Genomic DNA, 13,712 nt, shown 5'->3' with positions numbered 1-13,712 from the left:
CATCTCCATCTGGTTAGACTCACCTCCACGTAACTCTTGTTTCCATTGGTCCAGGCTAAGCTTGAGCTTGGAGATTTCCTCCTTCTGGATTTTAACCATGGAATCTGATTCTGTTTCCTTCTTCATCAACATCGTTTGTTCCTCTTTCCATTGTTCTTTCTGCTCATGGAACTCCTTTTTGGAAAAGTCCAGAGCCAGTTTGAGGCTGTCCAGGTCCCTGTCTCGTAATTCCATCTGGTACCTTGTAAAGGATGCCTTTTGTGTCATCTCTTCACATGTGATACACCCTGGTGGTGCTTGGTCAGGTACCAGTGTGCAGCCTGGTTCACAGGGACTCACTGGTACGGTAACTGGTGGATGGTTGACTTGTTCATCATCACCCTTGTCTCCAGGAGATGATGGTTGGTCTCCCTTCATCTTCTGCATCTTAACCTTCTTCCTACGAGCTTGCTTTGGGTGTTGGAATGACGCCCCTCTGAATTTGTTAAATAAGAGCTCAGAATCCACAAAGTCACCAAAAGTAATGTTCCTCGCTGGTTTTTGATCCATCATCAATGTTTCAGATAACAAAAGCAAGATAATTATCAACAAATAGTGGAGTTTGTAGAGCTTTAAGCTGTATGTGATAATATAGAAGTATCCAGGTACTTTGAAGTTATTTGGCTTTCATCTCCTCCATTGGCTTCTTTTCTGTCGTCATGGTTACAATCAACAAAAAATTCTAAGAGATGATTTCCTGCTGCCTTGGTAACAAACAATAAAATAATGAAATTAAACACATCTAAACAGGGCTAACCCCCCCTCCCCCAAATAAATAAATAAAATATCAAGGTGAATTAAGAGCAAAGGAGTAAAAGTGGATTTAAAGCAGGATTTGAAAGTCTTCAGTGCGGGGGCCTGTTAGACGTTACAGGGTAGCCTAATCTACAGCAGTGTTTCTCATATGAGGGTACGTGTACCCCTATGGGTACACAATAGCACTACAGGAGGGACTTGAGGGAGAGAGTAGAAAATGAACAAATAAAGTGTCAGTCTTTGTCCCCCCAGGCATGAGATGATTGGAAAAAATAAAAACTACAGAAATAAATCTATTCAGGAGCCACTAAATCTATTTTTCAACCAATGTTGGGTCACCTGAAGTTTCTGAAAAATATAAATAGTTTTTTGTAATTATTATTCTTTTTTTATTAAAACAACACACAATCTTAAACAACTGTAATTCTATACTTTCACTTTGTGAACAAATCAGACTGTGACATCTTGGCCCGACGGTGCTCCGCAGCTGGTAAATAAACCAATAAAATAAATGAAATACATTTACACAATGATTCATGTTTTCTTTGTAATTTTTACTTCCTCCTGCGAGCCGAATTGGATGCTCCAAAGGGCCGGATCTGGCCCCCGGGCCATGTGTTTGACATGTGGTCTAAATTCTAGATACATTTAGGCAAGGCAAGGCAAGGCAAATTTATTTATATAGCGCATTTCATACTCAAGGCAACTCAATGTGCTTTACATGATAAAACATTCAATTGTTTAAAATCAATAAGAACATTTAAATCAATAAGAACAATTAAAATCATCAGTAAAATCAATTAAAATCATCATTTAAAAGATATATGTAAAGGTGGCCCAAACCAAAACGCATTAGAGCATAACTTTAAAGAGAGTTAAGCGACTTGCTCGGGCAGCCTGCTAAAAGAGAATTACAATAATCCAGTCTAGAGGTAACAAAAGCATGGACTAGCTTTTCGGCGTCGCCCTGAGACAGGATAGATCTGATTTTAGCAATGTTACGGAGATGAAAGAAGGCAGTTCTTGAAGTTTGTTTTATGTGAGAGTTGAAGGATAAGTCCTGATCAAATAGAACCCCAAGGTTTCTAACAGTTGTGCTTTGTGCCAGAGTAATGCCATCTAGGGCAGTTAGGCTTTTTGAAATACATAGTTTAGATTTGCTATACAAGCAATAAAAATTATTCGCTAAAAATATTTGTAACTTTTATAGTAAAAAAAACTAACTTTTTTCCACTCAAATTTGAGTTTTTATAGTGGTTTTAGATCCACTGTGTTAATACAGTTTGTCATTAAATAAAATACTTCACAGTCACATTTGGGAGGTTTATGGATTTCCATAAATAAAATCAAACGCTGTGAAAAAACAGAAAAACGCCTTAGGCCCCAGAGGGTTAAAGTCTCCTCTGCAGCATGACTCAACATTATTTCACAAAGGTCTTCATCCTGATGGTTTGCACGTGTTGCCAACTTAGCAGTAAGGAAAGCCCCCATTGGCTGTCCCAAGAAATTATGTCGTTCCAATATTTGATCATTTGCATGACGTCTAATTAATAAGCAGAGAGAAAAGCACTAAATAAATAATTCAATAAAACTAAATAAATAATAACATTTAGCATATTTTTGTCATTTTTTGGTGTTATGTGTATTTTTGTCATTTTTTGGAGTCATTTTGCTAATGTTTAGTGTCTTTTATAGTATTTTTATCGTTGCTCGGTGTAATTTTGTTGTAATTTTGAGTCATTTTGCATATTTAGTTACTGTTGTTCTGCCTCTGAAAATAAGAAAGTTTTTCTAAGTTGTCATATTTCGATGTGAAATTTCCACTCTCGGCTTTTTCGTTCAGATCTGACACCAACAGACGTTTTTTTTCTATCTTCTCCTTTATTTTTCGAGGCACGTTTGAAGTTTTTCTGTTTCTGTGCTGCGTTCTCAGGACGACTCGCCCTTTTATTTCTCCATCAGACACGTGTCACTGTGCTCCACACAGCTCCTTCACCACACACTGTCTCATTCTCATGCTTCTCTTCTGCTTTTCTATTTCCATTAAAAACATTCTATCATCTTTTCTATTTTGTGGGAGGGGCCATTCATTCCTTTTTAATGCTTTTTAAAACTGAAAACTGATTTTTCTTTTAAATAAAAAGTATCGAACATTTGCAGTTGATCAGGTAACTGATCAGGTTGATGATGATGACAGCTTTTTTTGACAGTGTGTGCAGCAGCCGTTTCATATTCCTTCATATGACTTAAGGAATTATTTATTTTTTAGTTGTAATATTTAGTTATTTAACTTTGACAGGAACAGATCTGTCTATGAACAAACTATATTTTCACATAAAACTTTAAAATGTTTTACATTGTTTCATGTAAAAACAACTACTGATTTTTTTATTTTATTTGATTTTTCAAACTAAATGAAAATAAAAATAAATAAAATATAAAACCTAATTTTGCTTGTTTATAAATTGTAACGTTTTCACTTTCTTATTTTAACATATAAGGAAGTTTTGTAACACTAGTACATGGATTTGTTTTAAAAGTAAAAAATTGAAGAAAAAGTTTTTAATTATTATTATTTCTAGAAGTTTAAAAAGATCAATTATCAGATCAGATAAGGGAAATTAATTTTTGGTACTTCAGATTAAAAATGTTTCTTAGATAAAGTTTTGATGATCCAAACAATGTCAGAAGAGCAGAAGCCTCCTCCGTCTGCTTTCCAAACAACACGTTTCCCGTGGTGATAACTTCCAGTGTGTTCCGTCCTCCTCCTCAGACCATGGAGACCCAGATGGAGGAGTGGTACCAGGAGGCGGGGCAGCTCCAGGTGCAGGCGTCCACCATCCCACAGCAGACGCAGGTCAAAGAGTCTGTTGCCGAGCGACAGGCGGCTGTGGAGACCAGGATGGTACGACTGATTGAGCCTCTGAAGGAGAGACGGCGCATCCTGCTAGCCTCCAAAGAGGTCCACCAAGTGGGACGAGACCTGGAGGATGAGATTGTGAGTCTGAGGCTTTGGGTAGAGTCTGAGCTTACCTACCTACTTATTTATCTTCCTACCTGTCTACCTACACATTTTCCTACTTACCTACTAACCTACCAACCCAATTACCTTCGTATCTACCTATCTACTTATCTACCTATCTACTTACTACTTATCTACCTATCTACTTATCTACCTATCTACCTATCTACCGATCTACCTATCTACTTATATACCTATCTACTTATCTACTTATCTCCTTATCTACCTATCTACTTATCTACCTATCTACTTATATACCTATCTACTTATATACCTATCTACCTATCTACTTATCTACCTATCTACTTATATACCTATCTACCTATCTACTTATCTACCTATCTACTTATATACCTATCTACCTATCTACCTATCTACTTATCTACCTATCTACTTATATACCTATCTACCTATCTACCTATCTACTTATATACCTATCTACCTATCTAATTATCTAACCCTACACACCTACCACGACTAACTAAACGCCTGCATTCTGCTGAGCTGCCACTAGGAGGGAAATTCAAAAAATGCCTTGATTATGGGCGTTACTGCTGTAGCAGTCAGACACGCCCACTCTGGCTGCCCATCGCTGTGCCCAGAGACAGATGGTAATACACACAATGATGTGTCTATACACACACACACACACACACAGCGAGTTCATAAGCTGAGATTTGTCACTACTACCACACACACACACACACACAATCACTACATGAAGCTCACACACAGCCTTACAGACACCACTCAGGGGAAACTCTCCCACCACCTCCCACTCACAGCGATGAGACGGACACACACGTTCGCACTCACGCAGAGACAGACGGGAATACACACACAGCATAGATGAACAGTCAGAGTCACTAACATCACCACAGCAACGCTCAAAGCATTATGGCACGTTCTCACCAAACGCGTGAAAAGCGTCAGGTGTACATACACAGTATATGGTGGACGCGCTTTTAGGAGCGTGTGCAGCGTCCGCCGCGCGTTTTGAGATTTCAAGCTTTTGACGTGTGTCCGGCGCCTCCAATGCGTCTGACGCTAGAGTTGGGATTGTTGAACTTTTGGGACATATCGTGGAGCTTCGACCAAATCAGAAGCTTTCCCCAACTGTGATGAATTCAGAATAATAATAACAAAGCACTGAGACAGATGGACAGGCTCCTCTGCTGAATAGAGAGACTGTAGTTGGGGTCCTGGTAGGAGATGCGAGCGCTGATGCGGGTCAGCAGGTCGTCAAACTGAAAGCGTCCAATCACAGCTCTGGTGAATTCAGAAATGGCACCGAGGAGTAAATGAAGCCAATCCACTCTCTGGATAATGTAGAGTCAATGAATGAGGGTCAGAGGGGGGCGTGTTCAGCAAGGAACTCCAAACTTTATTCTCCATCCAACCACACTTCTCTATAACCCTCTGACATCACAGCGCACACACTGAGTCACACCTAAATACATCTGACCATCTACAAACTTACCTCCCTACCTTATTACCTACCCACTGAGCTATATCTCTTCTACTAACTCACTTACCCTCTGTACTGACTTACTCACCTACCTACCTAGTCCTACTAACTTTTTTACTTACCTACTAACCTTTCTAATTACCTTGCTATCTACTTACTTATTTTCCTACCTATTTATCATTCTACTTAATTACTGACCTAGCTAATTACCTTCCAATCTACCTCCCTACCTATCTACCTACTAACCAACCTACCTACTGTCCTACCCTCCTACTCTAATGTATTTTTTTGTTCTAACTTACCTCCCTACACACTTACTTAGTTCCACACAAACCTGAGGTAGTGACAGATGTGTTTACTTTATAGCTGCCTAGCATTAGTAGTAGAATATTAATAGTTAATAGTTTCTCAATGATGTTTTTGTTGTAGTTGTGGATCCAGGAGCGCCTCCCTCTGGCCATGAGTCAGGAGCATGGATCCAGCCTCCAGGCCGTCCAGCAGCTCATGAAGAAGAACCAGGTGAGACACTCTTATTTTCTCTGTAAACTTAAAGCAAGTAGTGGGATTGGTCCTGGAGAGCTCCTGTCCTGCATGTCATAGGTGCTCCCTGGTCCATGGTCACCCCTGGAGTAGAAAGTACAAATAAATGTACAGTAAAAGTCTTTAGAAACATTCTAGTAAAGTACAGTATCTAAGTATGTTCTGTCTTCTCCCTCAGACTCTTCAGCGGGAGCTCCAGGGCCACAGGACCCTCATCGAGGACGTCCTGGAGCGAGCGGCCATCATCGCCTCCATCCGCAGCCCCGAGGCTGACTGCGCACGGGCCGGACACGACCAGCTGCTCCATCTGTGGTCGCTGCTCTGGGCCGAGACGGAGCGCAGGCAGCTGGTGCTGGACGCCATGTACCAGGCACAGCAGTACTACTTTGACACGGCCGAGGTGGAGGCGTGGCTCAGCGAGCAGGAGCTGCACATGATGAATGAGGAGAAAGGGAAGGTGGGTCCACATGAAGAGGGTTACCAACCACCAGTTCATAGAAGAAGAAGAAGATGTTTAGCATCTGTGAGCTGTTCCTCCTCTTCCTCTCCTCACAGGATGAGCCCAGCACGCTGCAGCTGCTGAAGAAACACCTGCTTCTGGAGCAAACCATCGAGGACTACGCTGAGACCATCGGTCTGCTGTCACAGCAGTGCAGGCAGCTCCTGGAGATGGGACATCCAGACTGGTGAGTGGTGAGCCCCCCAAATCCTCATGCTCCACAGACAGAGGCAGGATCACTTATATAAACTTATAAACTCAATCAGGAAATAAAGCAAAACCAAGAACCTGAAAGAAAAACCGACTGAAGAAGAATCTGACCACGGATTGAACCTCATAACATAACTATTGATCAGAGACGTATAACTTTTATCAGCAAAAATGTGATTGTTTGATCTGAGGGCCACATGCAGAATACACAAGTTATTGTGCCTCTTTGTTCGTGTATTTTTTCTAGTAATTTTGCATATTTTTGTTCTTTTTTTGGCGTCATTGTGCATTTTTTTATCGTATTTTGAAGTTATTTGCATATTATCATCATTTTGCGTAATTTTGGTGGCATTTTATGTATTTTTATTGTTTGATGTAATTTTGCATATTTTTTTTGTCATGCATTTTTAGTCATTTTCTGGAGTTATTTTGCATATTTTTGTTGTATTTTGGAGTCATTTGCCTATTATTGTAGTTTTTGGTGTCATTTCACTTATTTTTGTCACTTGTATTAGTCTATTTGAATTTTTTGGTGTCATTTTGTGTATTTTTGTTGTATTTTGGTGTCATTTTGTATATGTTTTGTTTTGTGTGTGTTTTTTTGTGAGACAGTATCTGTTGTTAACTGATGTGTTCCTTCCTTCCTCTACAGCGAGCAGATCAGCAGGCGTCAGTCTCAGATGGACCGGCTCTACGTGTCTCTGAAGGACCTGGTGGAGGAGAGGAAGAGCCGCCTGGAGCAGCAGTACTGGTTGTTCCAGCTGAGCCGGGAGGTGGACGAGCTGGAGCAGTGGATCGCTCAGAGGGAACTGGTGGCCAGCTCCCCTGAACTGGGACAAGACTATGAGCACGTCACCGTGAGTGTGGGGACATTATTCTAACGTGCTTTGGGGGGACACATGGCAGAAAAGATTGAACAAAGAACATATCAAACAAGTGCAATTTATTGCAATGCAAAACTACACCTATGATGGATCACCTACAGAGTCCCTCCCTGAATCGCCTCCTCTCGTGCAGGTCCTGCAGGAGAAGTTCACAGAGTTTGCTTCAGAGACGGGCAGCGTGGGGCAGGAGCGCGTCACCGCCGTCAACCAGATGGTGGACGAGCTGATCGACTACGGCCACGCCGAGGCCGCCACCATCGCAGAGTGGAAGGACGGCGTCAACGAGTCGTGGGCCGACCTGCTGGAGCTGATGGAGACTCGCGCTCAGATGTTGGCCGCCTCACATCAGCTGCACAAGTTCTTCTCTGACTGCAGGGAGGTGAGCCCAACGGGTCCTCAGAACAAATTACTAAATGAGAAGAAAATACATTTAACCACAGAAAAAACATACTAATCAACAACGATATTTCAAAAAATGAGAAGAAAAGACATAAATGATAGAAAAATACTGAAAATATTTCTGGCTAAACTAAGACTGCATGTGTTATTTACCACAAACAGCCACACTTACCAACACAAAGCCATTCCCAGTATCTATGGTCTGTTCAATTTCCTATTTTATTCTATAGTTCTAACGACCCTTTACAGTCAATCACTGTCTCCTCGACATGTATGTCAGAAAAACTGTAAAAACCTGCAAAGACCAGGAAGACAAAACAACCCCGGACACTATACTGTACTGACTTACAATATATGGTCTCACAATTTACAGTTTTTCCACCATCATTCTATACTTACTTTCATTCTTAAACTAAAGGGTTAAGTAAGTAATACTAGTACATGAGTCACCATCCCAAACAGAAGTTTTCATTAAAATAAAGTCTAAACCTCAGATAAAAATGCATACCTCCAATAGAAAAAACATGTCGTAAATTAAAATGATCGTAGTCTGATCCACTCTCACTGATATTCTTCCAGGTTTTGGTTCAGATCTCGGACAAACATCGACGGCTGCCGGAGGTTCGAGCTCGACAGGGAAGCAGCGCCAACACCAGCTCACTGCAGAGACTGCTGCAGGGCTTTGAGCAGGACATCCAGCTGATGGTTACACAGGTACACACACACACACACACACACATGACTCTTTCTTGGGATGTAATACTATTTTACTTCATGCGACTTCTTCATTTTTTTGGGTTATTTCACCACTCGATAGTAAAAATCCTTTACATGAGGTCATTGTAGATAGACTGTGTCTGATAATTATTTATTTGTTTTTCACTAGTTATTGAGCTCCTGGTTTGGAACTATTGACTGACTCTGTATGTTTCTCTGTCAGGTGCGTCAGCTGCAGGAAAGCGCCGCCCAGCTGAGGACGGTGTACGCTGGAGAAAAGGCCGACGCCATCGCGCGGCGCGAGCACGAGGTGCTGCAGTGCTGGAAGGAGCTGCTGACGTCCTGCGACGACTGTCGGCTGAAGATCACCACCGAGACGGACAAGCTGAGGTTCTTTGGAATGGTCCGGGACCAGATGATGTGGATGGAGTCGGTCACCTGTCAGATAGGGACGGGAGAGAAGCCCAGGTACAGAGTCAGGAGGAGGAGGAGGAGGAGCCACAGCAGCAGCAATGAAGGCTTGACAGTGTTTTTCGTCCACAGAGACGTGTCCTCGGTGGAGGTTCTGATGAACTATCACCAGAGTCTGAAGAGCGAGGTGGAGGCTCGCAGCCAGAACATCCTGGAGTGCATCGACATGGGAAAAACCCTGCTGGCTGCCAGAAACCCTGCTTCTGCAGAGGTACAGTACATTACTGTAGTTGCTTATTTTTCTCATTTTTTGTGTCATTTTGCATATTTTTTTGTGTTGTCATGTCCCGTATTTTTGGTGTTTTTTGGAGTCATTTTAAGTATGGTGTGATTTTCTGTATTTTTGTCGTATTTTGGTGTCTAATCCTATATTTTTGGTGTTTTTGCAGTCATTTTGCGTATTTTTTTCGTTTGTGTCATTTCACATATTTTTGGTCTTTTTTGAGTGATTTTTTTTCGTATTTTTGGTCTAATTTTGTGTAATTTTTTGTCACTTTGTATTTGTTTTGTTTTTGTGGGTTTGGAATGATTTTGTGCGAATACTTAAGGTGTCATGGGTTTGTGGGTTTCAAACCCATCCATTGTGATAGAAAGTTAAACCATCTCAGATTCAACCAACACGGTTCCTTCTTTCTCTGAAGCGTCTGTACGTGGGACAAACTGTGCACATTTGACCAACGTAGAGACACAGTATCTTGTTACTGTAACTGATGCCTGTGTGAGATCTGACGTTGTCTCGTGTGATCCTCAGATCAAGGAGAAGTTGGAGAAGGTGATTGAGAAGGAGCGTGAGCTTTCTGAGAAGTGGGACAAACACTGGGAGTTCCTTCAACAGCGTGAGTGAAAAACCTCCACAGGTTGATCTGTAGAGACGCGTCAGTGACTGATTCACCTCTCTCCCTCAGAGCTGGAGGTCCACCAGTTCGCCCAGGAGGCGGTTGTGGCCGAGGCGTGGCTGACCGCCCAGGAGCCGCTGGTCAGCAGCAACGAGCTGGGAGCCAGCGTGGACGAGGTGGAGCAGCTGATCCGCCGGCACGAAGCTTTCCGTAAGGCCGCCGCCACCTGGGAGGAGCGATTCAGCTCGCTGCGACGGCTCACCACGGTATCATCATCCTCATCATCTTCACTGTGTCTGACTACTGACCAATCACTAGCTTTGATTATTAAGGAAATGTTACTGCTGTTCCAAATGTGACAAAATAAAGTTACAGCTTTAAATCCTGGCTTCTAATGTGACCTGTCACCACTTATAATGATCACCAGTTGAACTGATACACCAGTGTCTGTTATTTTCCTCTCTCTAACTGGCAACATCAGCTACAGCAGGGGTTCTCAACCTTGGGGTCTGGATCCCACTTGGCATTGCAAGACACTGCGAGGGGGTCTCCAGATGCCTTCAAGAAACTAAGAATATTTTTTTGAACAATTTGAGCCCATTTTTACTTATTTTTACCATTTTTCTACAACTCCATCAAACTCACCATATTTTAACCTATTTTCATCACTTTTTATTTCCATATTTTTGCTCCTTTTAATGTATTTTTGCTACATTTCTCCCATTTCTGACACTTCTACATCACATTTCAATGACTTTTCTCTCCTTTTTTCCACTTTCCAGACATGTTCAGCACTTATAAACCCTTTCCACCACTTTTACACCTAATGTCACATATGTTGACCTATTATTTACTCACTTTTATCCTCTTTTCACCAGATTTTATGATTATTTTGGCCAATTTAATCACATTCACAATTTTTTTTTTTTTTTTTGAACAATGTTTTTATTGATTTTCAGTAGCAGCATATAAAACACATCAACACGCACCATACTAATTGTTCAATCAAGTGCAAGCTGGTCTTTCAGCGTATACACATACAAAAAAGTAAATAATAACAGAAAAAAAAAAAAAAAAAAAAAAAAATAAGTAAAATAAATAAGTAATACAAAAATAATAATAATAATAATAATAAGTCATCACACTCAATAACCATGCAGCAAAATATATTCTATTGTTGCCTTAGAAAGTCCATTAAGGGTGTCCACACCTCTTCAAATTCTTGTGCTTTGCCCCTAATTACATAGGTTAGCTTTTCTAATGTAACACACATTGCCATCTCTCTAATCCAGGATTGTGCAGAAGATACTTCAGTCTCTCTCCAAGACAGAGCCACCATCCTCCTGGCCTGCAGGAGGCCAAAGTTGATCAGAGTTTTACACTTGGAGTACATTCACAATTTTTAATGCACATATTTTGCTAGTTTAAACTAATTTTCCCTACATTTATGAATTCCATTACCCACAATTTGTAACTTTTAACCAATTTCTGTGGTTTTTAAAAAATCCCATTTCACCTCCTTTTCCACCATTTCTGGTCACTTTGAACCATTTTATTAGTGATTAAAACCAGGATTTCCATCTTTAAGATGACTATAATAATAATAATAAACGTTCCTGGATAACAGTGGATATTATTCAGATGAATAAATAAATGTGGTTATCACAGATTCATAGAACAATAGACCATCATTTTACTGACTTTATGGATGGACCCCAAAAATCTCTCCTTTATTCCCCCTTATAGATGGTCCTGTCTCCACATGACTGTTCTTCAATGTTCATGTCTGTGTTCAACCACCTTCAGCTACAGTGGGGGTCCCTGCTCTCTGGGACCTTTATTTTGGAGGGTCCCCGCTCTCTGGAACCTTTATTTTGGAGGGTCCCCGCTCTCTGGAACCTTTATTTTGGAGGGTCCCCGCTCTCTGGAACCTTTATTTTGGAGGGTCCCCGCTCTATGGGACCTTTATTTTGGAGGGTCCCCGCTCTCTGGGACCTTTATTTTGGAGGTCATCAGGCTAGACAGGTTGAGAACCACTGATCTAAAGAACTGCCTCTGTTGTTATTGAAGCTGGTCTAACCATAGTTCTCTAAGTACAGTGTTCTGGTTCTTAAAGTTCTTAGAGTTTACATTTTAAAGCCTTGTTGTTGTTTTTTTGGTGCAGGTTGAAAAGTTGAAGGCGGAGCAAAGTAAACTCCCTCCGACCCCTCTGCTGGGTCGTAAAGTCTTCCTCGACCCCCAGGACGCGTTGCCATCTCCAGCCACGCTGCCCCGCCTCCCTGTGAGACAAACCATCTACGAGCAGAATGACGTCAGCTCGCCTCCCTCTCCCTCCCCCGCCACGCCCTCTCCCTCCCCCTCGCCCGTGGCTCGCCGCCTAGGCTCTACCGTCGCAGACTACACGCCCGCGATGAATGACTCAGGATATCGTCACACGCTTGACACACGGCAGGGTGTGGTGTCGGTAGCTAAGCCCGCTCCGTCCTCAATCGCATCTGTTGCCATGGCAGCGATGCTGGTATCAGCCAATCAGGCGAGGGAGATTACCAGCACGGCAAAAGATCAAACAGCAAAGACGATGAGTCGCCTTCATCCAGCGCAGGCGGCTGCGCCAAAGGAGCCAGAGCTGAAATTATCGCCGTATCTACGGCAACCAAAGATCAAACACCTGGACGACGCAGTGACGCCGCTGCTGGTGGCGAGCCGGCTAGAGAGGTCACGGGGGAGGGAGAGGGAGAGGGAGGTGATGATGGGGGAGATCGGCACGGAGAAGGCTGAGGTGGCGGTGATGGCCCAGGTGGTTCTTCAGGAGCCCAGGGTCCGGGAGCGTCTGCACAGCGAGCCCACCAGGGGGTCCCTGGGGTCCAGGACTGACCCGCTGGGCCATGCCGAACCACAGGTGCAATCGCACCGTGACCACCGGATAGAGCGGCAGCTGTCCAGCGAGCAGCTGATTCAGGCGCGACGGGACGAACTGCCTCAGGAGGTGAGGCGGGACCAGGGGGGGAGGAGGGACAGACGGACCCTGGAGAGACAGACGTCCAGTGAGCAGGAAGGACACGGCAGCCACGAGGGCCGCAGGAGAGAGAGGGACCGACTGCGACCGGAGAGGCAGGAATCTAGTGAGCATGACACCGGCCACTCGGACCGACGCTCAGCCGGAGGGTGAGACTGGACGGATTTAGGGTTTCCTGTTTTTAATCATATTAACATTTTGAGTTTGTCACAACAATAACATTTGTATTAATCAGGAAGAAGCAGGTGTCCACAGGAGTAGGTTCAGGGGTTGGGCAGCATGTTTCCTGTATTTCTGACTACTGCACTTTTACATTTGTTTTTCATGCAGGTGATTAGTTTAGTTCTTGATTTTTAATTTATAATGAAATATGATGTTACTTGTTTACCGTTAAATACATTTGAAAATGTGTTATTTTCCAGGATCATTTATTTAGGGGGCAATGGGGGCACCCTCATTCAAAGTGTGCTTGTCCTAGCATAGCTCAAAGATTTCAGTCATGAATGAGTCCAGTCACTCTTGCATGTGTGTGTTTGTTGCATCAATGACATGTATTGATAAGAAAACACATCTTAACTGTATAATGATAATAATAATAATGTCCGGTCAGAAACACGATATTCTGTTAAAGAAATGATGAGTTGGCGAATCACGAGTTGTCTTTTTCAGCACTTGCTTGTTTCCATGAAGGTGTGTCTTTCTGCTAGAAACCTAAAGTCCTCTTATTGTCCTTCAGGGAGAGAAGGTCCACCATGGCAGAGATAGTGGAGCAGCTCCAGGAGAGAGAAGCAGCCCAGGTCTGGATCCGTCTCTTTATTTTGGGTTTTAGTTCCTTCCTGTTCTGCTCTGACCCCG

General features: G+C 42.7%; 1 protein-coding gene across 4 annotated transcripts in view; it reads left to right on the top strand.

Moving 5' to 3' along the window:
• The window catches only part of sptbn4b (spectrin, beta, non-erythrocytic 4b), a 62,911-nt gene that overhangs the window by 36,119 nt on the left and 13,080 nt on the right, over nucleotides 1-13,712 (top strand). For all 4 annotated transcript variants that reach the window (XM_028464156.1, XM_028464155.1, XM_028464158.1 and 1 more), the window contains 13 exons: nucleotides 3,569-3,793; nucleotides 5,715-5,804; nucleotides 6,004-6,282; nucleotides 6,381-6,511; nucleotides 7,187-7,391; nucleotides 7,552-7,797; nucleotides 8,397-8,531; nucleotides 8,758-9,002; nucleotides 9,078-9,216; nucleotides 9,757-9,841; nucleotides 9,911-10,107; nucleotides 12,006-13,006; nucleotides 13,594-13,654. In XM_028464156.1, the coding sequence (XP_028319957.1) occupies nucleotides 3,569-3,793; nucleotides 5,715-5,804; nucleotides 6,004-6,282; nucleotides 6,381-6,511; nucleotides 7,187-7,391; nucleotides 7,552-7,797; nucleotides 8,397-8,531; nucleotides 8,758-9,002; nucleotides 9,078-9,216; nucleotides 9,757-9,841; nucleotides 9,911-10,107; nucleotides 12,006-13,006; nucleotides 13,594-13,654 (3,039 nt within the window). The remainder of the gene's footprint in view (nucleotides 1-3,568; nucleotides 3,794-5,714; nucleotides 5,805-6,003; nucleotides 6,283-6,380; nucleotides 6,512-7,186; nucleotides 7,392-7,551; nucleotides 7,798-8,396; nucleotides 8,532-8,757; nucleotides 9,003-9,077; nucleotides 9,217-9,756; nucleotides 9,842-9,910; nucleotides 10,108-12,005; nucleotides 13,007-13,593; nucleotides 13,655-13,712) is intronic.

The sequence above is a fragment of the Gouania willdenowi genome, chromosome 13, assembly GCF_900634775.1.
Source record: "Gouania willdenowi chromosome 13, fGouWil2.1, whole genome shotgun sequence".
NCBI lineage: Eukaryota > Metazoa > Chordata > Actinopteri > Blenniiformes > Gobiesocidae > Gouania > Gouania willdenowi.
The sequence above is the reverse complement of the archived record's forward strand: the minus strand, read 5'-3'. Positions and strand labels throughout refer to the sequence as shown.